Genomic DNA, 26,360 nt, shown 5'->3' with positions numbered 1-26,360 from the left:
GAAAGTGAATGGAGGTGAACAAGTGCCTTAGAGGTAGCCTTTGGCATAGCATAGACTCATAAGGCACAGAAGCAAACCCCTGGCCCACCGTTCTCATAATGAACCCAATTTCCATTGTCTTCTACGCCTTGATGATTCAAGTGTTTTCATCTAGATAAATGTTTTAAGTATCATCTCCACCTCCCCATCATGTTGGTGGTGCAATAAATACAAAGATTACAGTATTGTCTTGGCCAGCACTGGTACAGTTCATGACTTATTATAAATATGATTTTTGTTTTTCAGTGTAAAGAGAGAATGAGACCTGTAAAGGCCGCACTGAAACAGTTAGACAGGCCCGAAAAGGGCCTTTCGGAAAAGGAGCAGCTGGAACACACCAGGCAGTGCCTGATTAAAATAGGAGACCACATCACTGAATGTTTGAAAGAATATTCAAACCCAGAACAAATCAAACAATGGAGAAAGTAAGCAATTCTTAATCATTTTCATTCATCTTCTCATCTGAAAACTAAACGGGGAATGGTAAAGATGGATACACAGTGCATCATAAACCTTTAAGTCAAATTATATAAACCCTAACCTAACATAGAAATCTATAGCATATTATAGGCCCCTCAGCCCACAATGTTGTGTCAACCATTCAACCTACTCTAGAAACTACTCTAGAATTTCCCTACAGCCTACCTCTGTACTTTTCTAAGTTCCATGTACCTAAGAGTATCTTAAAAGATCCTATCTGACGCCTCTACCACCGTCTCATTCCATGCATCCACCACTCTCTGTGTGAAAATCTTACCTCTGACATCCCCCTTGTACCTACTTCCAAGCCCCTTAAAACTATGCCCCCTCGTGTTAAACAATTTCAGCCCTGGGAAAAAGCCTCTGGTTAACCACAGGATCAATGCCTTTCATCATCTTGTACATTTCTATTAGGTCACCTCTCATCCACCATTACTCCAAGAAGAAAAGCCAAGTTTGCTCAACCTATTCTGATAAGGCATGCTCTCCAATCCAGGCAACATCCTTGTAAATCTCCTCTGCACGCTCTCTATAGTATCCACATCCTTTCTGTAGTGAGGTGACCAGAACTGAACACAGTACTCCAAGTGGGTGGGGTCTAACTAAGATCTTGTATAGCTATAACATTACCTCACAGTTCTTGAACTCAATGATGAAAACCAATACATCATACGCCTTCTTAACAACACTGTATACTTGCACAGCAACTTTGAGTGCCCTATGGACACAGACCATGGGCAATCCAAGTTCAAATAAAGATTAATCTTTTTCTTACCATCCCTAAACCACCACACGGTCTGATGTTGGTTCAGTATCCCAGTTCAGTTTGCTGATACAATGGATATGTATTTTTGGTGCTGTGGTTTGTAGAGTGTGTAAGATGAGCACAATCTTGTGTTTACGACTCAGTGGTGAATAAGCAGAGACGAATGGACTTGAATTCAACAGGTGAAGTGTTATTATAAATGTACAGCTGCATCGATAAAGCAAAGCTTAGCATCAGAAGATTTAAATCCAGCTGCAGCTGCCAGTGGACATGTCAAAGATGAACAAAATTGCTCTTCCCTTGAACATTGAAGTATCATGGGTCAAACCTCTACCTCCAGGTGCTCATCTCCAGTTTTGAACCTTCTATTCTGGCCAAATCCAATTGATCATACAGTATCATAGTGATTGTAGGGCAGAATGCTGCATCCAGTTCCATGAGTCAGGCACCAGTGTGGGAAATACTTTCAGATGTACTCAGCTAATTCACTCGTTGATTAAAAGGTAAAATACAGATGAAATACAATGGTTAGTGAAGGGCAGTAGCACCTAACTGCGCAGTGGTGGCTGTATGCAGCACTTCACTAGAGCATTTGGAGCTTTGTTTCAATGTGTGTAATAGCATTATGAATACTGTATGTTAATAGAAACATAGCTGTCAACTAATAATTTTCACACATGAACCAACACATGGCTACTTGCCTTGTGCTGAGGTCAGCTACTCAGGCTCTACAAAGTACCTTTGTTCTCTCCAGCTGTGTATCAGCCCTACTATCAGAAATGTGCCTTCACCTTTTATCAGTTGAACTATCAGTCTATTTGAGAAGCTTTGTCAGTTGAGCTCTCTGGTAACCGGTCACTGGAGATGCTGCTGAAGGTACTTTCTGAGAAGAAAAACCTGTTTATTTGCCCATTGATAAAAGCTGAATTTAAGTCATTTCCCTGTGAAAACTGAGTTTTCACCGAATTCCAAGTCAGTTGAGTTAAGGTGTTGCATTTTTAGAACTAGAGCAGAGCATATTTGACTTGTGTTGTAAGCAGTAAATTTAGTGTTATATTTTAAAGCTCTGTAATTTTTTTTAAAATATTTCTAGAAATCTCTGGATCTTTGTTTCAAAGTTCACAGAATTTGATGCAAGAAAGCTGCATAAACTCTACAAGCATGCAATCAAGAAACGACTGGAGAATTCTCGGGTATGAGTACATCATTGTCAGTAGAAAGATCATTTGGCAAAATGTTATGTATATGACAGCTTCTGCAAATTCATTGCCCAAGATGGATTTATTCAAGTTTCTTTCCAAATATAAATGTCATCATGGTCATACAAACTTCAGCACAGAGTTCACGGTATTTGGTGTCAACTAACAGGTGCTTAATTTCACTTTCACCCTCTGTCAGCCCCTCTTTGTTCGTTCTCTCTCTCTCTCATCATCATCCTCCTCCTCCATTCCACCCCCCCCCCCCCCCCCCGAGTGACCTACTTATTCCAGTTTTCAGTCTGCTGATACTCCTCCAATACCTTAGGCTACAAATTTATACAATAGCCTCTTGGGCCTTTTGTCAAATACCTTTTTCAAAGCTAAATACACTACATCTACAGGTTCTCCTCTGCTGTCTGTCACTGTCACTCCCAAATAATTTGAGCAAATTTGTTGAATTTTCGTTAATAAAGTGTTGACTAGATTTGACTAGCTTTCCTAAATCGAGTTATCTCCTCTTTGATTACTGACTCCAGTATAGGTGTTAACAAACAACTGTTCCCCACCTTGTCTTTCTCCCTTTCTTAACATGGCTATTTCCCAATCTTCTGCTCTCCCTTCACCGAAACTATATTGCAAAACATTAGACTGTCCACCTAGGAGAATATATAATTAATAACAGGCATTCTTGTGGTTTCTGTGGTCACTGCAGTCAACTGCATCAATTAATTCTTAATTGTCACTTGATACATTATTTAGTTCTTTATCTAACCCTTTCCATTTGAATTCCAAACTTTTCTTGTCTCTATTTCATTAGAGTGAATGACTGGCTGATTTATCCATTCTATTATTTATTTGTTTTAGCTAGTGTGTGATTTCTGGCATGATGCTATCAGTATGATGGTCACTCCATTCTCTGCCACAGTGTCTGTCTGCACATTTCTCAATTCTGGGATGGAGCTAAAATGTCATAACTTTGCAGACATATTACAGCTGAATCAAGTTGACTTCTTAAACATTCTGTTGAAGAATAGGAAACTATAGCACTAACTTTTTAGAATATTTATAGGGTGGAAGCTAGTCTTTCCATTGAAGACATTGTTCAATCTTTGTGCTTGTGTTTTGTGTTCCAGCATAACGATCAGCACAGTAGTGCTCTTGGTACCCAGCATGCCAAACTCTCAGGTATGGCCCCAAAGTAATTTTCTTATGCCTTTTGTAAAAATACATAAAATATTTTAAGTTGGCTTACAGCTTTCAGTGAAAGTTTAAGGGTGACCCTTTGTGCTTCATTGTTGTGAATATGTAAGAAATTGAGAAGATGGGTTAATCCTGGCTCCATTTTTTATTGAACAGAATCTGAAAAACCCAAGGAGAATTCACACAATGATGACAGCAGTAGGGATAGTCATTCATCTGAAAGGCACCATTCATCTCATTATCACGATCATCATCGAGATCGTCACCATGGTGATTCCTACCGAAAAAGTGATTCCTCAAGAAAGAGACTGTATTCGTCATTTAGCAATGGCAAAGACCACCGGGACAGAGATCATTACCGAACAGATAGCAGGTACATTGAGACAGGTTGTCTTCTTTTAAAGATAAGCTGTTATGGAACACTTAAGCTTTGGAAAATCTATAGCAAAGTTTATTTATTTAATGCTTTTGTTTTTGGCAGTGGCAGGATAAAAATTGTAAGATAAAGTTGAGTCTAGTTGGTTTTTGAAAGTTAGTCAATTTTTGCTTGAGAATTGGCAGCCATGTAGTAATGCAGAAGAAAGGCATTTGGGTCATCTTGTCAATGCCAACTAACTAATTTTTTATAGCTCTGTATTTTCTGCTACAAATGTTTATAGGAGATTTTTCTTAAGAGGCAGCAGTCTTGGCCTCGACTACCTCAGATAGCAAGCACCTTGTAACACTTCCAAGAAAAATTTTTTTCCCCTCAAATCTCTCTGTAACCATTTTAAATTGATGTTATCTTCATTGATATCCAAGAACATTGCCCCATCCACCCCTTTAAAACATAATTGCAAAAAGAATTCCATTAGACTACAAGACAGAGGAGCAAAATTATGCCATCGGCTCATCGAATCTGCTCTGCCATTCCATCATGGCTGATTTATTATTCCTCTCAACTCCATCCTCCTGCCTTCCCCTTGCAACCTTTGACACCCTGACTAATCAAGAACCTCTAAAACTCTGCTTTAACGAAAACCAGTTACTTGGCCTCCATAGCCATGAGTTCCACAGATTCACCACCTACTATTCATTACTCATTTGCCTTCCCGGCATCAGAGTTCAAAGTATATATATGTCACCATATACAACCCTGAGTTTTATTTTCTTGACGGGCATACTCATTAAATCTATAGAATAATAACCATAATAGAATCAATGAAAGACAGCTGAACTTGGGCGTTCAACCGGAGTTCAGAAGACAGCAAACTGCAAATATAAAAGGAAAGAAATAATAATAATAAGCAATAAATATCGAGAACATGAGTTGGAGTCCTTAAAAGTGTGGGAACATCTCAATGATGGGGCAAGTGGGTGTGAGTCCTAAGGTTTCTGTATCTTTCTGTGGTAGCAGTGAGAAGAGAGCATGTCCTGGGTGGTAAGGGTACATCCACAAACGAATTTCAAGTACTTCATTCACTCTCAATATTTATCTTGCCAAAATAGAAAATCTGTGCATGTGCTGTTCAATAGAGCTAGCACTTCCATGAAGCCTTTTACATCCTCAGGGTATCACTAGTTACCTCAATACCCTGAATTAATTTAGTCACTTTAGGGAGGGAGCCCAAGCCACAGATATGCATAAACCATAAGACATATTGGCAAAGTTAGGCCATTCACTCCATCGAATCTTCTGTCATTCCATCATGGCTGTTATATTATCCCTGCCAGCTCCATTCTCTTGCTGTATCCCCATAACTGTTGACACCCTTATGAATCAACAACCCACCAATCTCTGCTTTAAATATATCCAGTGTTGCCACATATACAATAAATCTATCGATTTAGAACTGTATCTATATTTACATGAACTTTGAAAGTAACCCTGATCTCTTCCAATTTTACAGGTATCACAGTGAAAGTAAGCATAGAAAACTTGATGAACACAGAAGTCGGGATCACCGTTCTGGTCCAGACACCAGTTCAAAGGAGAGTCGCTCACATGCTGACCATAGATCTCACTCGGATCACCGTTCAAGTTCAGAGCATCGATCTCATTCGGATCACCGATCCAGTTCAGAATACTCAGGCCATCACAAATCCTCCAGGGATTATAGATACCACTCAGACTGGCCAGTGGACCACAGACCATCTGGTAGTGGTCCAAGATCTCCCTTGGATCAGAGATCTCCATATGACTCTAGATCACCATTGGAACATAGATCTCCCCTTGAATATTCCTCTGATCACAAAAGTACCCCAGAGCACATCTGGAACAGCCGTAAAACATAACGGCACGAGACTTTGTGTCTTCACCCAATGCAGCCATAAAAAAGTGAACACAGTAAATGCCTTATGTGACTTATAGCAGATAAGAGCTGCTTCTCGAGCAGTAATATTGTTACTCCTCCTTACAGGTTGCAAGGTTGTTATCTCAAGAAGAAAATATTTTTGTATTGAGGTTAATGCTGCACTGTGCTACAACTTTGTGGCATGTTTTGTTCCTGTTTTTTTAATTCAAAGGTGGACATGTTTACTACTGCATATATTAGAACACTGCCCCGAACACACTGGATCATAGAATTCATTCTCCTCAGACATGGAGGGTTTCAACCTCATCAACCAGAATTATGTGTTGAAGAACAAATTTAAATCCACGCAAGTACACAAGATTATGCAGGAATTTAGGAGCGGAGTAAAAAGTTAGACTGTTCAGAAGGCAGAGGACGCTAGTACACCTCCCAAAGTTATTTGTATTGAGTCTGTTTACATTTTACACTGCGACCACATTGCCCAGTTCTTGGCAAGCTTGAATATTTAAATTCTGTACTTACAACTGTAAAATATTTTGTTGATCAATTGTAATGCCTTTGAAAATATACTACTGTAAATTATTGTAAATTTAGTGAATCGAATCTGAGCTTTTTTTCTTCTCAGGCTTTTTTTGACAACTTTCCTTTCCCCACCAGCTCAGGCCTTCACATCATGAGTATAAAATCCGTGTACTACAGTTTTTAATGAATTGTCATTGAAATCACTGTTTAGAATGTAAAATGGGAAAGGGAAGATCAATTCCATTATATCTAGTCCTGTAGTACTTTTTTATTGATAACTTGTATTAGAAATGTGTTTATTTACTTTAAACTCAGTGTTGTGATTGCTGTAGTAACTAAATAGGAGAAATTCCTTAAAATTCAGATGTCAAATTATAGTTTGAGATACATTTTATAAACAGTTCTACTTCTCCCCCCCATCTTAAGATTCCATTTACAGCAAGAACAATAAAATGAGGTGAATTTGATATATCATCTTCCCTATTCTTTTCCCTACTAAAACAGGCAATAATATGAAACGTGCTATGCAGTCAAGACGAATTTCCAATGCATTGGTGAACTGGGGAAACTATATGGTGTTATAATGCACACCGATGTAAATATCTGCTATATATTACAAAGTAAATTTACAGAGAATGATGTGTGAATTCCTGACATCTTTTTCACCCTGGAAGAAAAATGTCAGATTTGTACAAACCAACACATTCATTATCAGTCTCTCTTCCCATCCCCTTTATTTCTCCAGAAAGTATCACAGACTTTTTAATAAAGTAATTTTGTAACTCTCCCTTGCAAATGTGTGCTTTAACTTTGGTCAAAAACAAAAATTACAAATGTGCCAAGTAATAATGGGGTAGACAGTATAGCTGTGAATAAATTACACAGTGAACTAATGTAGAGATGTAAATATAGTTTGTATGTGCAAATACTGGGGAAAAAATCTAATCTATGCTATTCGCTTTCATGTTTCCCAGCCCTAAGAATGACGATGGATTGAGAAATAGGCAACATTTATTTGCATAACAAGGTATATGTTATACTTTGGGCGCCATGGTAGTGCTGCGGTTAGCGTAATGATATTACAGCTTGGGGCGTTGGAGTTCAGAGTTCAGTTCCAATGTCATATGTAAGGAGTGTACATATTCCCCATGGACTCTGTGGGTTTTCTCCAGGTACCGATTAGTAGGTTAATTGGTCATTGTAAATTGTCCTGTGATTAGGATAGAGTTAAATCTGGAATTGCTGGGTGGTGCGGCTGGAAGGGCCTATTCCGCACTGTATCTCTAAATTAAATAAATAAATATTTTTGCAGTTCCACAAAACTTTGTGTGTCGTTAACAGACTGGATGAATTATATCCTGTTATTATACTTATGAATGAATAAAGGAAGGAAAGCTGTGCTTCAGAGTTCAGATGAAGTATTGACTGTTAAAAATCAATTTTTTTTCCATCTCCTGGAGTGTTCATTGAAATGATCTTGGGAATACCGCAGCGATTTCTATTAATTTTACTTGTGATATGAACCAATGGATAAACCATACACTAAAGCTACTTTTTATGAAAAACTGTTTTATTGACTAACAATAATTATATTAAGGTAAATATTGCAGCTTTTGGAAAACATTAACTATTTCTATATTACTGAATCTTTTAAGTAATGTAGATCAGTCATGTTTATGAAAGATGATCTTTAATTGGATGAATTAATTGGATTAAACAGATGAATATTTTAAAACTTAATATGCTAAATTTGTAAAAAAAACTTTGAACAAAATATTCTGTGAAAAGCCAGTATACCTTTCAGTAATAAGACTCATCAATTGTGTTTATTTACTGTAAAGTTTCATTAATTCTTCCTATAACAGAGGCTGAATTGTTTGATTAGCAGAGGAAATACTGGTAGAACTTCCAAGCCATTAGAAGGATCTTTTCTAAAAATCCAAATGATGTACACACACCAACAGGAGAACATCAAACTCAACTCAAGTAATCAGCCTACCTATCACCGATTCAAATGTGTATTATTACTTTTGAGGAGGGGCAACAGATGCTTAATGGACTCTAGTTTTTGGTAATACTGTTGTTATCAGGCTGAATTGTAAACTAATCATACTGCAAAACCCTGCAAACCAAGCATTGATTTTTTTTTAAGCAAGCTTGTTACCATTTTACAGATTGTGATTTTAAGTTATGAGGTTGATGGGAGAGCTGAAATGCACTTTTTAAAATTAAGTTTGTAATACTTTTGATTGAGGTAATGATAATGCAAAATGGGTTTTTAAATTGAGGATTATTTAAAGCTTTGTCCACCAATGATCTCAGTTATACCTCATCTTTTTAGTGTTTTTTTTATGGCATGAATTGCTTTGGTAATTGGAGTCCTCATCAAGCTGCTGATTAGATTGCTGATGACCACGGTGTTAAGGTAGTGATTCAGTGACAGCAGTTTACTGAAGATGGATGCAGTCTGGTCATTGCTGAAAGTTGACTGGCTAACCTTCCATTGTTTTCACTGTAAATTATTGACCAATGTGAACCTTGCTGTAGCTTTTCAACTACAGTATATGCTGCAATTTTCACAACAATTTCAAGCTTGCTCTGACAGCTCATGATTTTTTTTAAAAAGTGCCAAATAAAGATCAACATACACAAAATGCTCAGCATGTCAGGCAGCATCTATAGAGGGGAATAATACAGTTGCCATTTGGGTCAAGACCCCTCATCGGGACTGCCAAATAAATTGATGAATGGTAAGAAATCAAGGAATTGGCATGTTTACATATTTGCTGGCTTAAGCAGTGTGTGTGTTTTCTTTTTTGGTGTCCTTAGTTCAATATGTAGCACACAATATTGAATTCACAAGTTTATATTTTTTAAAAATCTGGATTATTTTCCCCAAATTTTGCATTAGGGTATTTTCCACCTCCATGTTAAACAGCATCTAAGGTAAAGACAATGATACCAATGTCCAAGTAAGTGACTCCATGTTTTCACATCATTCACCTATCTATACTTTAATTCAGCAGAAGAACATTATTAGTTCAGAACTGAGATGAGGAATTTCTTTAGCCAGAGGGTGGTGGATCTGTGGAATTTGTTTCCACAGCTGGGTATGGAGGCCAAGTCTACGTATATTTAAGATACAGTTTGATAGATTCTTGGTTGGTCAGGGCATGACGGGTTACAGGGAGAAGGCAAGAAATTGGGGCTAAGGGAAAATGGATCAGCCAAAATGATATGGTGGGGCAGACTCAATGGGCCAAATGTTCTAATTCTACTCCTTATAAAGAAGACCAACATAAGCTTTCAGAAATTAATATTCTTGTCATAAAATGAATTTGTCAATCACCTATAATAAATGCAGTAACATGTTCTACAGGGTGTTTGTCAGCCATTCATTTGCATGAGATTAGTCTCAGACAATTTTTAAACAAATAATTTAATGTTGGAAGTAAATCTGTAGTGGATGTGTTTATACCTTCTATCATTATTTCTGCCTTTAAACTCTTCTTATCACCCTTTAATTGTGTTTGTTTTCTTTAATGCTTTACTCAACAGTTAATACCTGCAGTCAGATATTACACGTGTATTGTTGGACAAATAAGCACCAATCATTTGGTTGAGAGAAATAAAGTTGTCAAAATCTGTGGGCTTTGTGAAGCCTGGTTTTCAGAGAGATCTGAGTACTTTTGTACAGGTACTTGTGATGCAGCCTGGAATGGTCCTGTGGTGAGCACTGGTGCATAAATGCCTCTCAATAGTACTGCTTGAGGAGAGATAATTAACCAGCGATGGTATCCTGCTTTTGGTGGACATTGAGTAAATGGGCAGTTTTATACTGTGTCAGTGTTACTAGGTAAACACAAGAAACTGGATGCTGGAAATCCAAAGTAACATACATATGAAATGCTGGAGGAACTGGGCAGGTCAGGCAGCATCCATGGAAATGGACTGAGACCCTTCTTCAAGCTTTTCCACGCATGCTGCCTGACCTGAGTTTTTTCAGCATTTTATGTGTGTTATATGGTGGCAGTTTGGCTAGAGACATTCTAGAGTGCAACTCTTCACACATCCAAGGTATGGTACTGGTCCCATAGTCTCTTTCAGTGTGTTTCTTATTATTACGTGGAATCGTATACATTGTCTACAATCAAAATTGGCTTTATTATGGTGGGGAGGCTAATAAGAATTATATACTCTGGGTATCTGGCTGAATGTCCTTATAAATGCTTTGACCTTTGGTACTTATGCTGGCCAACCATCACTGGTGATGGGATGTTCTTTGAGCTGCCTCTTCCCCTGAACTGTTTAACTGATGATGATGCAACCAGTTGGAATGCTGTCTGTGGTACATCTGTAGAAATTTGCTAGTCTTTGATGATATGCCATATCTCCTTAAACTCCTAATGAAATATAGCCACTGATGTGCTTTCTTTGTAATTGCATCAAAAATTGGACCTGTGATAGATCTTCAGAGATATTGACACCTAGGAGCTTGAAACGGCTCTCCCTCTCCACTCAGTGTTGATACATCAATGAGGTCTGGTGGGCGTTTCCTCAACTTCTTCCTGAAGTCTACAATCAATTCCTTGATATTATTGACATTGAGTGCAAGGTTATTCTTGCAACATCACAACCAGCTGATCTATCTCCCGTATCCCTTCTTGTCATCATCTGAGAGGATTATTGGAATATACTCATTGCTTATAATAAATAATAATCTTAAAAACTATCAAACAACTGTTATCCCAGTTCAGGGTTTGTTAATAGGTGATGTTCTCGTACTTCAATGTACTTAAACATTTACACTATATAATGAGGTGACAGGATAGCAAACCATTCAAATTTGTTTTGTTGAATAAATATTTTAAACAGATTGTTTTAAAAATCAATTAAATATACAGTAGGTTAACAACAAAAATGTAAATACAAATATTTTAAGTCACTGTCAGATTTTATCCTGGGGACTTTATTTAATGTCAACCTGGGTAGCAGTGTCAAGATGCTTTTCTCTATGGAAACAGAAAACCTACAGCATAATACAGGCCCTTCTGCCCATAGTGCTGTGCTGAATATGTAGGTACTTTAGAAATTACCTAGAGTTACCCATAGCCCTCTCTTTTTCTAAGGTCCTTTGGACAAAGAATGCCATAAATCAAATAGTGTCTGAGAAGACAACAGAAACCTCTTTTGAGGAATCTCCCTTCATATATGACCTCATAACATCAGAGAAAATGTGTTTTTAGATTAGATAGTCAAAGTAAGGTGCCAATGTCTCCTCTTACCAACTGAGCTTTCTTTTTAAAGCTTAATACTTGCCATCTCAATAAATAAAATGGGAGGAATTATTTTACAATGTATTGCTTCTAGTATTTTTTTCGTTCAAATTGTAAATTTAATGCTGTATCCATAGATCTGAAAATTGAATGGATGTTTAACTCAATTTTGAAAATTGGCATGGAATCTCCCTGCACCATTCTTTTATCCTGAGAAAAGGTTTCAGCCTGAATTGACAACTGCTTATTCATTTCAATTGATGCTGCCTGACTTGCTGAGTTCATCCAGCATTTTGTGTCAGTTGCTTTGAAACTCCAGCATCTGCAGACTTTTTTTTGGCTTTGTCATTTTTTTTTTGGTGCATTGCATATCCGAGTAGCTCACTTAGGGGAAATCATGTCCATTTCTCCTCCAGTTCTATAACTTTATTTTGAACCTTTAATTTCTAGATAGTGATCTAGTTACCAATGGAAACAATGTGCATCACAGTTTTGAATATTTAGATTTCCCTTTAAATTTTCTCATTCACAGGAGAACAATCCCAGTTTCTTAAAACTCTCAATAGGTCCTGCGTGCTAGGCTAGTCTGGGAGATTGCTCTGCTGTAATGAAATAATCGGTATGGCAAGTAAAACAAAGTTTTTCATTACACCTCAGAGCTATTACAAAAATAAACAGAAAACATTGGTAAGTAAATTGTCTTATGTCCATGCTTATTAATGCAACATCAAAGAATGCAAGTGTGAGCCAAGAATGACAGCACTAACACGAAACAGAAGGAGCTTGGGATCCACATCCATAGATACCTCGAAGTTGCACACTTTGGATGGTTAAGAAGGTGTATGTTATGTCGGTCTTCATTAGTCAGGGAACTGGGTGCAAGAGCCACGAGGTATTACTGCAGCTCTATAAAATTCTGGTTAGACTGCACTTGGATTATTGTGTTCAGTTCTGGTTGCTTTATTATAGGAAGGATGTAGAAGCTTTACAGAGGGTGATTACCAGGATGCTGCTATGACTAGACTAGGTCTCAAAAGCTTAGATTGAGCAAGTTAGGACTTTTATCTTTGGAGTGAAGGAAGATGAGAGATGACTTAACAGACTTTCCCAGGGCAGAAATGGTTAAATGCAGAGCATAATTTTAAGGTCATTGGAGAAAAGCATAAGGTGGGGGGGGGGGGGGGGTTGAGGTGGTATGTCAGATATAAGTTTTTGACTTGCAGAGAGGTGGGTATGTGAAATATGCTGCCAAGGGTGATGGTAGGTGCAGATAGGTACATAATAGGAAACTAGAGGAAGAAAATCTGTGGGAGGAATGGGTTTGATCTTAGAGTAGGTTGCAGGGTTGGCTCAACATTGTGGGCTGAAGGGCCTCTATTATACTGTTGTCAACCCCAGAGATTTTGAATATGCATTTTGTGTGTGGGTGTGTGTTGGTCTGTGCTATTCTGTTCACATCCTTTAGTTGTTAGAGGCTTTCTCTCTATACCCAGCTATAGAGAGACTGAGCTTGTACACGCTGGAATTAAGGAGATTGAGAGGGGATCTGATTGAAACATATAAGATTATTAAGGGATTGGACAAGATAGAGGCAGGAAATATGTTCCAGATGCTGGGAGAGTCCAGTACCAGAGGGCATGGTTTGAGAATAAGGGGTAGGTCATTTAGGACAGAGTTAAGGAAAAACTTCTTCTCCCAGAGAGTTGTGGGGGTCTGGAATGCACTGCCTCGGAAGGTAGTGGAGGCCAATTCTCTGGATGCTTTCAAGAAGGAGCTAGATATGTATCTTATGGATAGGGGAATCAAGGGATATGGGGACAAGGCAGGAACTGGGTATTGATAGTAATTGATCAGCCATGATCTCAAAATGGCGGTGCAGGCTCGAAGGGCCGAATGGTCTATTTCTGCACCTATTGTCTATTGAGCTCGTGAACTTCCTACCTAAATTCTGCTTTCCACCTGCCAAAGGCTCTCCTCAGAGCTCAGCATTATTGTTCATCCCATTGGTTTTCCATTCCAGTATTCTTTGGCCTAATACCATTTTTTTTTACAATTAGGACATTAGATGATTCCTAGTTTTTTTATTTTGTTTAGCAGCTGTGGTCTAGTAATAATCTAAGCAAAATAATTTAAAGTGCTTAGGCTGGAAATGTTAATAAATGTATAGCAACATGAACATCCACAAGTGCACTGTTTTGAGTTACACATTCAGTTAGTTAATAGAATGTTGTTTTTTAGTTTTATATCCAATGTCAGCATCTTGCATTTCCAAACCACACATATGTGCAGTCTAAACCATTTCCAACTGCCAGCACAAAGTCCCTTAACCAGAGACTGTGTTCTACAGCATCTAGAGGTCACTCATGATTTCAGCTGATCTGTTCATTATAAAAGCCAAGCACGTACTGCATGTTTACATCGAGGAATTAGACCTTCATGTTTTTCATTATTGCCTTGATTGTTATTGTGGCATCAGCTGGTTTTTAAATAGAGGAAAATACAAGGGCAAGGTAACCTATGAACTCACTTTCAAGGACTCTACAGCTCATTCTCAGTATTATTTTAAATTATTATTTGCAATTTCTCTTTTGCAAATTGGTTATCAGTCTTTGTAATTTTTCATTGTATTTTTCTGTTCTGCCATGAATGCCTGCAAGAAAATGAATCTCAAGGTAGTATGTAGTGAGTACGTGCCTTAATCATAAATTTATTTTGAACTTTGAGTAGGCTGAAGTAGGTGAATGATGGATATTTAAACATTCTAATAAATTCAAGCGAACTTTTTTCCAAAAAAAAAGTTCGAGCACTAACTAGATTCCAAGAATTCTGACAAAGCTGGATGGCATCCCAAAAGAACAGTGTTTTTTCTCCCCTCGGTATTTCATTATTTGCTTTTGCACAATTATGTTTCTCTCATTTTGGATTCAGATTTTGATCTTTCTTCCCTTTTGCAGACAGGAAATAACAAAGGCTGGAAGCTTGCTGACCAGATGGAAATATGACTCAATACGATATTGATCTGTTCCCTCCTCCTGCTGGAATCCTGCTTGGCCTTTGTTAGCAGGCTGCTGCGTCAGTAATGAATTGCAATTGAAAACCCCTTTTTATTAGCTTGGATCTTTCAGTTATTCCAATACTGTACGTGGTGAAGTATGTTCACCAACCTAATAGGATGTACCAGGAAATAAAGGTTTGCTAGCTCATGTACTAACTAATCACCCAGTTCTATTTCCCTGAATAGGCAGTTCAAATCAGACATTATAAGGAAGAGCTTGAATTGGTTAGGACTCCACCCTCCCCCCAACACAGGAGAATTAAGGGAGATTTGACAGAGGGGTATAGATAGGGTAAATGCAAGCAGGATTTGTCCACTGAGGTTACGTGAGACTAGAACTAGAGAGCATAGATTAAGGGGAACAGGAGGGCAACCAGAGGGTGGTGGGACAGTGAAAAAAGCTGTCAGCTGAAGTGCTGGAAGTTTGGCTAAGTACATGGATATGGAGATGTTATGGTCCAGGTGCGGATCAATGGGACCAGGCAGATTAATAGTTTGGTACAGACTAGAGGGGATGAAGGGCCTGGTTCTGGGCCGTAGTGCTCTACAACTGTTCTGTCAGCAGTGAATTAAGACCATAAGATATAGGAGCAGAATTAGGCTATTCAGTCCATCGAGTCTGTTCTGCCATGATGTAATTCTATCATGGCTGATCCCCGATCCTACTCAACCCTATACACCTGCCTTCTCACCATATTCTTTGATGCCCTGACCAATCAGGAAACTATCAATTTCTGCCTTAAATACATGCACAGACTTGGCCTCCACCGCAATCTGTGGCAGAGCATTCCACAGATTGACCACTCTCTGGCTAAAAAAAATTCCTCCTCACCTCTAATCTAAAAGATTGCCGCTCAGTTTTGAGGCTGTGCCCTCTAGTTCTGGATATCCCCACCATAGGAAACATCCTCTCCACATCCACCTTATCTAGTCCTTTCAACATTTGGTAGGTTTCAATGCAATATCCCCACATTCTTCAAAATTCCAGTGAGCATAGGCCCAAAGCTGCCAAATGCTCCTTGTATATTAACCCCTTCATTCCTGGAATCATCCTTGTGAACCTGCTCTGGACTCTGTCCATAACAACACATCCTTTCTGACATATGGGGCCCAAAACTGTTGACAATATTTGTTGAATTATTCATATATTGAATTTGTTCAGTGTAATCAAACCAAGGTTGCAGGTTAAATTGTACTCTTAAGAGACCAAAAGCATTCTCTTGAATTTAGGTCTCTTATATGGATTTCACTATGCTGGTAATGAAGAACAGAAATATGTAAAGCAACTTTGCAAATTATCAAATGTTGGTTTAGCTAATGATGCCACTAAGAAACAGATGAACTACACAACCCCCACATCTCTGATAATTATGAAGTTATGCAAATGTTACCCATTCTTTAACAACATTCATGTTGAAGGCATAATTTAGGCAGCTCAGTAAGCATGACTCTATTAAACACCAGCAACCTGGGTTCATTTCCAGCTCTATCTGTAAGGGGTTTGTATGTTCTACCCGTGACAATGTGGGGCACTGATTTCCTCCTACATTCCAAAGACATATGGGTTAGTAGCTTAACTGGTCACATGGCTGCAGAGGCCTGTATCTCTTAAAAAATAATAATTTTCTCCACCTGTATAATGAGACATTCAGCAAATCAGTTTAACACAAGACAGACACTAGGTGCACACTTCCTAACAGAACTTTAATGCATGTTTGACTTAAATACACAAACTTCCACTCTGAAAGACTAAGGGAGGACAAGTACAAAATCAGGTGGTACACAAGTGAAATTGCTCAACCTCACTAGCAGGACCAGAATTTTATCACAAAGGAGAAGTCAGGCATAAAACATTAGGGGCTCAACAATGACTCAGCATCTGACTGATAACTTCTATACCTTGTTCTGAAAATACGTCCTTTTACTGTGATAAATATGCTAAGTTATAGTGCAGTTTCCAGTTCAGTTAGCAGCTACATAATAAACACACAACTCGTAGGCCCCATTGATAAGTTCACCTTGTGTAAGCACACCTTTATGAGGAGGTGTGGGGATTTGCTCAAGTATTTACTGTCACCAATTTGAAAATAAATGATTCCAACACCATGTATGAATAGATCTGTTAGAAAATAGTTGACAGACCCTTCCTGAAATAAGACTAGGTGACTGGTTGTCATCTCTGGAGGTGGATACTTTGTTTATCTTACACACTGAAAGGATGGCAAATTGTTAGTTGGAAGGTGCTCCCTGGAAAATTCAGCACCTATACAGAGCACACTTTTGATCACCCCGCCTCAGTTAGAGTTGAATTAAACTATCCATAGACATTGGCAAGATTATTTCCACAGTTTATGCAATTTTGATGAGAACAATTCGCACATTGGCTGACTTTTACTTAGCAAGATCAAAGCTTGTGAATTTGAGAAACCATTGGGGCAATTTACCAGAGTTTCACTGTACTGTTTGCCAACAGGGCCATAATGAATAAGGAGAAAGTGCTGTAAATGTGAAGGGCAGGGGTGAATAACTTGCATTTCCTCGTTCAAAAACACATCAGTGAGGAATCAGACACATGAAAATAAAGCACGATACTCTTAACTAGTTAAATACAGACCAGCCAAAGCCTGAAAGCAACATTTTCACCAGCTGAACCTTTAAAGACGAAGGAGTATAAAGATTTAACAAAACTAGATCTTCCATTACTGTTGAAACTTGAAGAGACAATTATTGTGGAAATACCTGGAAAAAAAAATTTACGGGCTTAGAATGAAAATTTTGTGAGTTTTTTTTGTTTAGAATTTCTAACAAAGGTTTGAAAGGAGGTTCTGTGGGGCAGTGATTGAAAAGGATAACTAACACATCACAATATAAAAGGTATTTAAGACCTTTTGTTTAATAGTCACAAATTAAGATTCTGTAATCACTGGTCACCTGAACACTGAAGTAACTCAAGTGCAATCCACTAGGTGGCACCACTAACACAGCAGAGCGAACATCAGAAATAGCACAGAATCTGCTCTGTTTTTCTAGCAGGACATTTTGTTTATAAATAAGTTAACTATTTACATACTTAGACAATCACCGCTTATACAAACAGTTATCCATTTTGAAACCAAGAAGCATAACTGGTAATCCTTCGGAGACTGAATATCGAACTCCGACAGCTATGAACACCTTTACCGGCAGCTATTTTAAGTATCAATAAGTAGAAACATAAAGTGCCCTTTGTAACAACAGACCCTAACTGTAGGGCCATCAACTCACACACAACTTGCAAAGTAACTTTCAACAAAAAAAAGTATATAATACTACAACTGAATTTGTATGAACTTACACAACAAATTACACAATATGTACAGTCTTGTTTGCTCAGGATTGCCATCCTGTCATATATACTGTATATACATATATACTTTTCTGAATATATTATAACAATATATATTTAATATTTATATAAACTAAAAAAACCTACAAAAACACAATCACAATAAAGGAAAACAGTCCAACATAAATGTTAAATAATACACCAGTGTTCTGGGCAACTTTGTTACCCCTGGGGAAAATATGCCACCGTTCTCTCTTTGGATGCAATGTCTCCAGGTCTTGGAGTGCACTATAAGCTGCAGCTGTAAAGTTTGCATCTCCGGTTGTCAGTAGGTCAAAAACACAGGAGTGAAAATAGACGTCCTTTACTTGGATTTTCTCATGGCATTTAGCGGTTGCGCTCTCTAATGTGTAAGCAGCTTTAGGCTGGGCCGGGGGGTGGTGCGGATGGCTTTGACTACTGGCCGGCAGAGGGAGGTGGCCACCTTCGTCGATGCGCTCATTCATGGGGCAGCCACGAGCACAAAGCTGCAGTCCCTGGCTGTCGTCCTCATTCAGCGCCAATTCCTCAGGCATCCTCAAAGCGAATGTTAAGTAACGCCCCACCTGCCGCACGATTACCGTCATTCCTATGTATTTTGCGTGCACCTCCACGTGTTTGCCAATGGCTTTCTCCACTATCCACAGAGTCTTTATCCAGCCATTTCCCACTGTTGTACCATCTATGAACGCTGCGGGCAGATCATCAGTCATGGCTTGGTAAACCTTCTGATCGGTACAGTCATGATAGGTTTTGAATATGATGGTTATCTGAAAGAAATTAAAACCATGCACACTCAGTGTGTATTAACAGATACCACAGAGAATACCCAAGTAAATCTTTTCTGTGAAGAATGACTTCAAACATCAGGATATGGTGCACTGTAATATATTGTACTTTGTTTGTAAATGAGAGCAATAGAGACGTCCCAAAATTTCCAACAGTGCAGGATTTGAACTGAGTTTAAAATCGGTAAAGTGCAAATTGCTATCCCCACCATAAGACACAAGAGCAGAAGTAGGCCAACTGGCCCATCGAGTTAGCCCTGCCATTCCATCATGGCTGATATACAATTCCTCCTAACCCCATACTCCCACCTTCTCCCCTTCTCACCAGTCCTAGTGCTTGTTCTGAGACCAGTAACAGACAAAAAAAGAGGGCTCACTGGTGTTCCTGCTAATTGCTGTGAAAACTTGCAACATGCAACATATTGTATGAACATGACATTGACCTCCTGTGCCAATTCTGCCTTGATAAGTTGCAGCTCTGTAAAACCCTTGGAATATTGTGTTCAGTTCTGGTCACTTCATTACAGGAAAGATGTGGAAGCTCAGAGAGGGTGCAGAGGAGACTTGCCAGGATGCTGCCTGGATTTGAGAACATGTCTTAGGGGATAAGGTTGAGCAAACTAGGACTTCTTCTCTGGAGCAAAGGAGGACGAGAGGTTAGTTGATAAAGCTGTACAAGATGGTAAGAGATGTAGATTGAGTGGATAGCCATCGGTTTTTCCAGAGCATAAATGACTGAGTGGGTATAATGTTAAGGTGACTGGGGAAAGTATGGGGGGCGGGGGGAAAAAGTGTCAGAGGCAATTTGAGTTTTTATTTACAAAGAGCGTGGTGAGTGCATAGAACACACTGCCAGGGATGATGGTTGAGGAGATACATTAGAGGCATTTAAGAAACTCTTAAGATGGGCAAATGGGTGATAGAAAATTGGAGGGCTCTGTTGAAGGAAGGTTAGATTGATCTTGGGGTAGGTTTAAAGGCTGGCATAACATCATGAGCTGAAGAACCTGCTCTGTGCTGTTATATTCTAATACACAAGACCATAAGATGTAGGAGCAGAATTAGGCCATTCGACCCATCTATCTGCTACACCATTCCATCATGACTGATTTATTACCCCTCTCTTTTCTCCTGTCTTCTTTGAAATCCTAACTAGTCAACCTGTTTGAAATGTACCAAATAATTTGGTCTCCACAGTTGTCTGTGGCGAAGAATTCCATAGAGAAATGACATACCTAACAAACCAGTCCCAATACTGCAAGGGAAGGAAGGTTTGTTACCCACCCATTCCACCCCCCCCCCCCACCCCGGGATTGTTTGATGTTCTCCCCACATATCAGGACGTAGGTGCAAATGAATGGATGATGGTTACTTGGTGAGCAAAAGAGTGTGCGTTGATGAGAAAGCATAGGAATGTATTTATACATACATCCACATAAGTCTTAACTTTAGGGGCAATACACACAGGTCAAATATTGAGACCTTTACTTCCGTCACCCAGATGTAATACATGGCAAATCACCATTTTCCTTCTAAACACAGACGTAATAATTAAACTTGCATTTCTGTAATCAGAATTCCACCTAATGTGTACCCATTAAATTACTGGGATCTCATGTGCTTGGCTAATTCTTTGAAAATTGTGAACACTAAGAACATTTTTGCAGGTTCAGGGTCAATTAGATACATCTGATGTATAGAAGAGGAATTTTAAAATGGCGCTGGGTTGAATCAACAATTCATTTAAATGGATGCACTGTGCCCATGTCATGGGTTCTAAAAAAGACATACATATACTGTCCTATTATACACTTATTTTAAAACAATACTTTCATCCAGTAGTGAAGCGTCGCTGGTCATGTGCAGAACGACTTCTGATATAGTCAGCGGCCAGTTTATTAGTTACCTGCTGTACCTAATGAAGTATTCTCTGAACGGAAGTTCATGGTCTTCTGCTGCTGTAGCCCATCCACACGAAGGTTCGACATTCAGATACACACCACCGTTGTAACCTGTGATTATTTGAGTTACTGTCATCTTGAACCAGTCTGACTATTTTCCTCTGACCTCTCTCATTAACAAGGTGTTTTTGCCAACAGAGCTGACTCTCGCTGGATATTTTTGTGTTTGCTGCTCTGTAAACTTTAGAGACTGTTGTGCGTGAAAATCCGAAGATTTCAGCAGCTTCTGAGATACTCAACGCACCCCGTCGGGCACCAACAAATATTCCACGGTCTAAGTCACTTCGATCACATTTCTTCCCCCATTCTGATGTTTAATCTGAACAACTACTGAACCTTTTGACCATGTCTGCATGTTATTATGCATCGAGTTGCTGACACATAATGGGGTGGTTAGATATTTGCATTAATGAACAGACATACAGGTATACCTGACAAATTGGCCAGCGAGGGTATAAAACTCATAAGATGGAAATGAGTCTCATAAAAATATGATCAACTGGCACAAATGGGATTGAATGCATTTTCATTATTACGCCATGTAATCCTTAGTAAACTGATCAGTTCAAACTCAACGAACATTTCTTCATATCCAAAGGGCATATAGAATGCAATACCAATAAATGCAGAGATTTATTAGGTAGGTTTTGAAACTTTCCTATTGAATGGGGAAAAAAAACTTTCAAAATAGTTAATTATTTGGGAGTTCATCAAAATGTATTTGTGTATGCAACACACAGAGGAACTAAATAATAAGCCATGACAGATCTAGCTGGCATTGAAATGGATCTTCGGATTGGGTCATAGAAACCCATTTGAAGAATCACAATTCACATCCCACAATTATGCCTTTAATAAACCTTTCCAAACATCTATGACAATCAGGATTTTTATTCCAAATATTTAAAACATAGGAGTAGGGGTTTTCCTGTAATTGGAAAATGCACGCCAACATTTGCCAATTTAACTGGTTTAGCGACTGCACTGGGGCTGACATCTGTGTTACGGTCCTCGGGGACTGGGGAACAAAATGATACCGAGAAATGGAACAGCGCCGGGGGAATTATAATGCAGTTCACTAGTTACAGAATTAATAGATTCTATTCCAGTTCGGCCTGGTTCTCACTTCACCACTGTCTCTCCCTCTCTACAATTGATAGAAAAAGCTACACACATCAAGGGCATCCTCAAAAGGGCACAGGGTTATTAAGGACCCCCGTCACTCGGGACATGCTGCCTCCTTATTTCTACTATCAGGAAAGAGCTATGAGCCCGAAGACGCACGCTCAACGTTTCAGACACAGCTTCTTCACCTTCACCATTGGATTTCTGAACCTACAACGAACCAGCCCGTGAACACCACCTCACTATTTTTGCTTTCCCTCTCCAAATATATATACATTTAAAAATGTAACAAATAGTATCTTTATGTACATCGCACTCTAATACTGCTGCAAAACAACGAATCTCACGACACAACTCAGCGATACTAAGATCTGATTCCGAACGTGATTTGAGTGGAAAAGTTTGGGGACATTATAGGTAAAAGAATTAAAACAGTTTGAAGACTAACTACAACTCAGGGCGGGATATCTGGTGCACAGATCCTCTCCCATCCCTAGGTGCAAGCACTTCAAGGCAGGGATTTTCCCAACATTTATCTCTTTCCTTTTCCCCTTACATTCCCAAAATATGAGTGCGAAACAGCGGCCGGACAGAGCGAAGGGAAGGGTACCTTGTTGGTGGCTGTAGCGCTGGATCCCTGCACAACAGGGACGTTGGTTACTTGCACTGACAAGTAGTCGTTATCAATGAGGGGCCAGGCTCCCTCCACTTTGCAAGTCTGGAAGTGATCCCGGAAAGTCCTGAGGTGCGGGTCGCCGAACAAGCCGCAGAAGACGTAGCGGCGGCGGGCAGCCCGCAGCTCGGTGCTCGCCGCCGCCGCCGCCGCCGCCGCCCGGTTGTCGTAGTCGCAGAAGCCGATGTTGTGATTGACGGGTACGAGGTCCTGGGCCGCGATCGACGTGGGGCCCTCCCGCGAGCAGTTCCTCTGGCTCATCAAGTCGCTGATGCCCAGCGTGGCCGAGTGGAAAGCCAGGTTGCCCCGGCACGCTTTGGCTGTCCGCTCCGTGCACAGGGCGTAAGCCCGCAGGGCAATGCAGAACTCGGAGGCGAATGCATTAAGAGCGGTGTTCAGATGCGACGTGAGGGCCACGAAATCGGTCGTGCACTTCTGAATCCTACACTGATACTGCTGCTGGCAGTACCCTGCAAAATAAAAAAAACAATTTAAAGTCAGGAACCAGCAGACGAACGCTTGTAAACAAACCAATGCAGTAGCGCCAAATTGCCGTTAAACACATACTTGCATTCCAGAACGATAAATCAGTTTTCGCAAAACGCTGCTCGGTACTATTTTAAACCTCATGATTGAAGATAAGCCTTTTGCATTTACTGAAATGAAGTGCACGATAACTTTACAATTTCAAAGTATTGCCATATAAAGGCTTGAAGTGTGAGGCGGTTAAATTTAATGCGTTTGGGATTGCAGCGTATCGTTCAGCTCGCAGTTAAAATGTCACAAGTTAGGCAAAAGAAAATCCCTGTATCATGTGCGGGAAGTCAGATACTGATTTGTAAAGATTAAAAATGAAAATCTATTCTTAACACGTAATCAGACTCCAGGCAACAAACTTGGTTAGCATTTTAAAATGTTTGGGGAGATTCAGAACAAAAAAATAAAGGAGTGCCGAGAGAGAGGAAAGAGGCGATCCAGTCACTGCACGCCGCTCGTAACTTGAGCTGATTTGTGGACTTTAAGTAAACACAATCAAATAACAAGAGATCAAGAAAGAAAGATCTGGTTAAATCCTGTTAGCAATCTCCAAGGGGGAAAAAATCCTGTTACCACTTCCAACCGAGTTCTTCCCGACGTGAGCCGTTATTTGCTTAAGTTTAATTAGGAATGTTTACATCGTACCGAGGAAAATGCCTGCTCAAAAATGATGAGAGTGAACGGATTGCAGTCAGGAAAGTTTGCAAAATAAACGAACCAGCTGGTGATAGTGTTTGGCTGGAAGCGAGAGAGATTTATGGGCAATTTTGCTTGCATCAAATATAAACATTTAAAATCTACGACCAGCTACAGTAGCGGCGGTGCTAAGATCCCGAACAGCTCCGAACGCTAATATTACAGATGGTGCTGAGGAATTGGAAAAAGGGTTACCTGTGTTGGCGAACGTCGAAATGAAAAGCAGCAAGAAGGTGAAGGCTGTGGCGGGCCGTTCAGCCCCGGGGTAGCAAAAGCCTGTTTTCCCCATGTCCATCCATTCAGGTTGCAGTGAGTTTCTCAGATACTCCACCGAGAAGGGGTAGCAGCTGCAGGAACCACTCCTCGACCTGTAGGTGCGAAAGATGCATGAAGGAAAATGAAGAGCCGAGGATGCAAGATCGCTTTCGGATGCAAACAGTGCAATACCGCACGGTGCGTCTGCCCGAGCGCTATCAATCTCAGCTATCGCATCAAACACACGCCAGCCTGCGCCGCCACACTACTCACCCTTACCCCACCGCCCAGCACGGAACTCCCGCCCACTCCGCAGCCTATTGGCCGAGCACCATTCCACCGGACCAGTTCTGTCCGGTGATTGGTGGACCGCCACCGTCCATCATCGCCCTCCACCCCCGCCCCGCTCCCAGGCCAGCGATCCACAGTTTCCGCTGACAGGTTAGGCTGCGCCGAAGAACATGACTTCATCGCGGCGGAGAGTTGAGTCAGAGCTTGAGGTGCTTCGGGGAGGAGGGGGTGAGCAAAAGGAAGAATGCAAAAAGCGGAGAGAAGCAACAGCCGAAGGGGGGAAAATAACAAACGCAGACAAGACATAGGTTAGAAAATGGATGCAATATAAAATAATTTAATGCAACCTCGCTAGCATTAAATATTGAGATAGGTGAAAAATTAGCACAGTTTAGATATAAAAAAGAACGACTATGGACTGATATAGCAGAAAAAATGCAATATATACACCAGACCTCCCAACCGGAATGATATGGTGAACTGAAACACAGATTAAAACGAAACTATACATTATTTGATAAATAGAGACATTTATCGATTGTGTGCGTTTCTTCATTATTTGATTAATAACAAATAAACCAATAGTTTGTAACTTATGCAAAATCCCAGTTGGAATTGGGTCTCAGCGGAGAAAACAAACCAGTATAGGAAAATAATGTGACCCCGAGAACCAGAGCCAAATCTGTCCATTTTGGTTTCAGCAGGAGAGCGTTAAACCTTCGGCTGTTTTTTTAAAAAATATTTTTCTCCGTGACATCCACTGTGTGCAGTTCAGGTTACGGCTGGGAACCACACAGTCGACCAGCAGAGCGTGTGCAGACTGCACATGGCGGGGAGGCAAACCCCGAGATCAAGCTTACAGTTCCGTCCAGCTCAAGATTTCTGCCCATGACCGTGCAGGGAGCAAAACATTTATCGGGAGATCGCAATCTCCTCTGCCCTGCTGCCCCGCTCTCTTATGTGCGGCCATAATTTGGTGCAAATTAGTTGCTAAAGTCATTTGGCTGCGAAATGCTTCACGCTTGTGTTAAACCACATTTGAGCAATGGGCCAGGCAGTGAGTGCAGCGGGCGAGCTGGAATCACCAGCCGCGCAGCGCTGTGTGAACGGCAGCGCCTAGAGGGGGCGCCGCGGGAGCAGCCTCCACCAGCACCGGCTCGCTGACAGCCTCAGCACTCGCACTCGACAACCATTTATTTCCATAGAAATTTGACATCCGTCAAATATTCTTTTCTTTTATGATTACTTGCAGAGTACAATATTGATAAATAACCAGCGAAAGATGATTTATTTAAAAGGTGACGGAATGCATTGAATCTAATCATTACCACATGCTCTCTATATGCACGTAAATAAACTGAAAGCATTCTAAATCACGTCTATTTTTGTCTCGAGACCCACACAGCCGAGGCTGACAAGCGAATGTCCATTCCTAACGCCTTTCCGACTCTTTGTTCGGGAATGCTCAAAAACTCGCTGAGGTCAAATCTCTATCGATCTCTCCCGCCCATTCCACCAGCAAGACAAGATCTGATTTCGACCAAGTCGCTCCCCCTAATAAAACACGCGACTTCTTTTTGTGGGGAAGAAGTGGAATTGCGTCCAAATTTACACGACTTTGAACTGGCACTTGGTATTTTATAATATAATGGTCCTTACTGTTTTAAAACGGTAGTTTTCCTAATGTGGACCGTGGATTCCCACAGCCTGAGAGAATTCCCAACTTGTACCAAGTGATTAGAATATCATCGTACAAAATGTTACACTCCAGACTATTGGAAGCACAGCCTATTTTACAAGATGCATCAATGTTCCGGAGTGTTCCTGATCTGTTGATAA

The 26,360-nt window shown here is 40.1% G+C and overlaps 2 protein-coding genes across 6 annotated transcripts in view; one reads left to right on the top strand and one right to left on the bottom strand.

Annotated features, from left to right (window-relative positions):
- The window catches only part of chd1 (chromodomain helicase DNA binding protein 1), a 115,501-nt gene extending 105,632 nt beyond the window's left edge, over positions 1-9,869 (top strand). The window contains exons 33-37 of the mRNA XM_073067738.1: positions 286-464; positions 2,379-2,478; positions 3,618-3,669; positions 3,841-4,057; positions 5,574-9,869. Coding sequence (XP_072923839.1) covers positions 286-464; positions 2,379-2,478; positions 3,618-3,669; positions 3,841-4,057; positions 5,574-5,958 — 933 coding nt within the window. The 3' untranslated portion in view covers positions 5,959-9,869. The remainder of the gene's footprint in view (positions 1-285; positions 465-2,378; positions 2,479-3,617; positions 3,670-3,840; positions 4,058-5,573) is intronic.
- A 6,647-nt stretch (positions 9,870-16,516) lies between these two features.
- Positions 16,517-26,360, bottom strand: part of rgmb (repulsive guidance molecule BMP co-receptor b) — a 217,539-nt gene continuing 207,695 nt past the window's right edge. For 3 of the 5 annotated variants that reach the window (XM_073067752.1, XM_073067773.1, XM_073067759.1), the window contains 3 exons: positions 24,171-24,343; positions 22,680-23,212; positions 16,517-18,965 (listed from right to left, as the gene is read on the bottom strand). In XM_073067752.1, the coding sequence (XP_072923853.1) occupies positions 18,300-18,965; positions 22,680-23,212; positions 24,171-24,343 (1,372 nt within the window). In that variant the 3' untranslated portion in view covers positions 16,517-18,299. Of the gene's footprint in view, positions 18,966-22,679; positions 23,213-24,170; positions 24,344-24,503; positions 24,528-25,161; positions 25,227-26,360 lie in introns of those variants that run through there. The other 2 variants (XM_073067767.1, XM_073067783.1) reach the window with 2 other exon arrangements.

This window comes from Hemitrygon akajei, chromosome 2 (genome assembly GCF_048418815.1).
Source record: "Hemitrygon akajei chromosome 2, sHemAka1.3, whole genome shotgun sequence".
Classification (NCBI taxonomy): Eukaryota; Metazoa; Chordata; class Chondrichthyes; order Myliobatiformes; family Dasyatidae; genus Hemitrygon; species Hemitrygon akajei.
This window is presented reverse-complemented; position numbering and strand designations above follow the sequence as displayed.